Source organism: Phalaenopsis equestris, unplaced genomic scaffold, assembly GCF_001263595.1.
Source record: "Phalaenopsis equestris unplaced genomic scaffold, ASM126359v1 Scaffold225720, whole genome shotgun sequence".
Lineage (NCBI taxonomy): Eukaryota > Viridiplantae > Streptophyta > Magnoliopsida > Asparagales > Orchidaceae > Phalaenopsis > Phalaenopsis equestris.
This window is the reverse complement of record NW_018243755.1, coordinates 1-3,888: the sequence shown is the minus strand read 5'-3', so window position 1 is coordinate 3,888 and position 3,888 is coordinate 1. Positions and strand designations below refer to the sequence as shown.

Genomic DNA, 3,888 nt, shown 5'->3' with positions numbered 1-3,888 from the left:
ATAAATTCAAATTTATTATTTAAAAATTTTACATTAATTAAATAAGTTAAAATAAAAATAACAAACAAATTTTCTTACAATTAAATAATATAAATTAATACTAACAAACTAAATCATTGAAATAAATGAATAAAGAGAAAGTATATTTAATTAATATTGATATCTATATTAAGTTACCATATATTAGCTCCCGCTTATTTTTAAAAATATTAATATAAAATATAATAAAATTTTATTTTTAAATTAAAAAATAAAAATAAAATCTTATTGTTTACATAAAATAAATTTTTATTGTTTATCTCAATTTAACTAATTTAACTAATTTGAATGAATTTTTACATGAACAAATCCCTATTTTTCCGTACATGAACAAATCCTCTATTTTTCCAGTTAATATTTTCCCTGCATGATTTTCCCCGGACCCATCATCCTCTCTGTCTCGATTACTGCGAAGAAGACGACGATCGCGCAGCAAATCGCTACATCGAATTCCCTGCACAGTACTCGCCCTTTCCGGGTCCAAATGCTCTCGAGACACCCAGTCCCTCTTATCCTCCACGGCCCTAGGGTTAGGGTTACGGCTCCGCTCACCCTACCGTATCGCCTCCTTCATCGGCGTTCTTCGCCATCTGCTTGCTTCATTCGGCGGTAGCGACGACGTGCGGAGCACTGATGATGTTCTACCTGAACGAAATCTCTGTGTTTGGTCACGGGCCGGAGACTGCAAGGAAACTGCAGGGCTCGACGCCTCACGATCAGCTCCTGATCCAGATCTCGGACTCCTTCGCGGGATTGCTATTGTTTGCCATAGGATTCCTCCTCTTCATGGTTTCCTTCGTCAAGGACCGCGACTTTCAGACTTTCTTCGCTAAAGGCTGCATCCTTCTCCATGTTTTCATGGCCCTTTGGCGCATCAGCTTTGAGAGGCACCTGGAGGATCTCGCCCGCGACTGGCCTCGCCAGCTAGTTGGCGACGTTGTTCTCAGTCTATCCTGGTTGTTTTTCCTCGTTTATTCATGGAGAGAGAAGTACGACTGACTGAACGGATTAATCGACTGTTCATCGTCGTCTAGACCGGAGCTTAAGACTGGCTATGGGGTCAACTCTCTGTTACATACTTACAAATCCGTCAGGAAGACGACGATGATGAGAAAGGCAACTGAGATGCGGTGAGAAATATTTTTCGCTTCTGGATTCCGAATCTTTTATTTGATCTGTTTACTAAAAATCTGTACTTGATCTATTCTGAGTGATCACTGATGTACAAGGAAGTCAATTTACATAAAACTTGTATTATTTGATCAAGGTTGAAGATGAATTTCTTGTTTTAGGATTCATAGAATTGTGAAAGATGATTTTTCTGTAAATCTTTTTTTGCATCAGTTCAATTTTGTTGTTCTATTGGTGGTTTGTTGCATTTCTCCTTAATTTTGTTGTGAAATTCTGAATAGGAAACCTCCATGATTTCTTTTTCTCCTTAAACATGTTGCCGAGGTTGATTCGAGAAACTTTAATTTCTTCCCGCAATTACTTGTTAAAAAATAGAAACTTTCATTATTGTCATGGGATTACCGAATTATATGCATGACTTTGAATTTTTGGTTACCAATGTAATGTTTTGTTGCAGAATTGTAATGAAAATTGACCTATAACTATATGCTGGTTTCCTTTTAAAAAAGGAGTAGACTTTCAGCGTAAGAATAATGAAAACCCTGTTTTTGAAACAAAAAAAATTCAATTTTAGGTCGTGCAACCCAAATAAAGTAAGGATTTTATGGAAATATCCATTGTGATTCTCTTTGATGCCTGCATTATTCCTGCCATATACTGCTTCTTCTCTTAATTGATAAGGATGTAAAGTTGTTCTCTTTATTCGTTGATTCTTTGCATATACTGGATGTTTTCTTAAAAGTAAATTATGATTTTGCAAATAATAGCTATTTTGTGACTTTGAATTAACTTTTTAATTGCAAACTCAGTCGCTTACAACACATATAGAAGACTTTGAACCCACCATCTGCAAAAAAATAGGAGCTTATTATTGTGCAGGCAATGATCGAACCTAAGACCTTTTTTATTTCAGGTTGGGGCAACATTTGAACCCAATATTTTGAGATTTTTTACTTCATCTTCAACCAATATGATGCGGGCTTGGTTGGGATCAATTTTGTTTTTTGTTTTTAGGTTTATTTTTTTATTTTCTTTGCAAATACATATGTGTTTGGTATGTTTTTTTTTACATATTTATATTTTTGTTTTTAAAAATAATTTAACATATTTTTGAAACAGTCAATACAATATTTAGGTGTTTTTAGTGTTTTCAAAGACAAACATATCTTAATCAAACATAACAAATATATTTTGTTTCAAATCAGAAAACATAATCCTAAGCTGCCCCTCCATATTTGAGCACATCAAACCTTTCAGCCAGTTGGTAGCTTCTAATATCTCAAAACAAGTCATAAAATAGTTTGATTCTACTTCACCCATTTAGCTTAGAAATTTTCAAATTGGTGAACAATATCATGAATTAATTCTAGATTTCGTTCATTATAGGCATACTAATACTAATTTACTTGAGCCTAGACTATCTTTCAATCCTTCGAAATTTGTTCGGATGCTTTAGGGCCTGTTTGGTTGTGATGTACTGTAATTCATGTATATGAATTTGAAAAATTATATGTTTGGTATGAACTAGTGCAAGTATAATGTGAAGTTTTTATGAATTTAAAGTTCACTCCTAGATTCATTTTTGGTTGAATTTAGAATTTGATCGTTTTGATCGAATTTGAATAACAACAAACAATTATAAGGTATTTCAAACACATTCTAATAAGAACACTGCGTTACTCGAATATTTAGCACACATCATCTAATAGCCTCCGGCTATTTCTTTTTTAAAAAATAAATATATAAAAAATAATTTTAAAGAAATAGAGATTAAGTGCCATAAATCTATAAAAACCATAAAACTAGCTTTCTGAAACCCGTGACATGAGGGGATTTACGACATTCATAGAGACTTCTCTAACAACAGACCAACAACAAGCCTCGAAACGCACATCACTTAATCTCTATGTATAAGTTTATCTAATATCTAAATTTCATTTTTTACATTTATATTCTTTATATCTTTTTATGTCACAAAAAATATCATTATTTTATATAAAACAAAGTGAAATTCATCTTTTCATACATAATTAATAAATATTTCAAAATTAATTTTAAATACTAGATGTATATATATATATATATATATATATATTAAATGATATGCATGTAGAATAAAATTTTCTTCTCAAAACCAATCCAATGCGCTGGCATTGCAATTATCAATCATATAATCTCAAGCTCTGACGTCATATAATACTAAATAAGTCAGTAAGTAATACAGATAAGGTTTTCAGGACGAACTTTTCTGGAGGAAAATATGGCCCTTGTTGTCTTTATCTTAGACAAAATATGTTAAAATACAAAGATAAGATGATGGCATGACAATATAAAAGATAAATATACCATAATTTTATAGGGGAAATTATGGCTCTAGAGCTGCCCCCCTCCTGTTTCAACGCCCCTTGGTTCAAGGTTTAGCATTAACAAATCCAGATCCAACTCTCTTGACAACAATGGTTAAGATGTTTAATCTGTAAGAGTTAGCTGTGACAATCTCTTGGGATAATTAATTATAATGTACTCAAAATAATGCTATTTATAAAATTTGTATAAGAGTTGAGATTTTATCATGAATATTAATATTAGAGTAATAATTTCATTATTGGATGAAAGAGGGTGCTAGATTTGTAAATATGAATGCTCTGAGTGCTGGTAATTTCCCAATTTTTGTCAGAGAATAAAAACAACAAGGATGTTCAAGATTAGAGAGATTTA

General features: G+C 32.1%; 1 protein-coding gene across 1 annotated transcript; it reads left to right on the top strand.

Moving 5' to 3' along the window:
• The first annotated feature begins 626 nt into the window (after positions 1–626).
• Positions 627–1,324, top strand: LOC110037840. The gene has a single exon (XM_020742568.1). It carries the CDS (start codon positions 673–675, stop codon positions 1,036–1,038), a length of 366 nt encoding a protein of 121 aa, XP_020598227.1. The 5' UTR covers positions 627–672; the 3' UTR covers positions 1,039–1,324.
• The last annotated feature ends 2,564 nt before the right edge of the window (positions 1,325–3,888 follow it).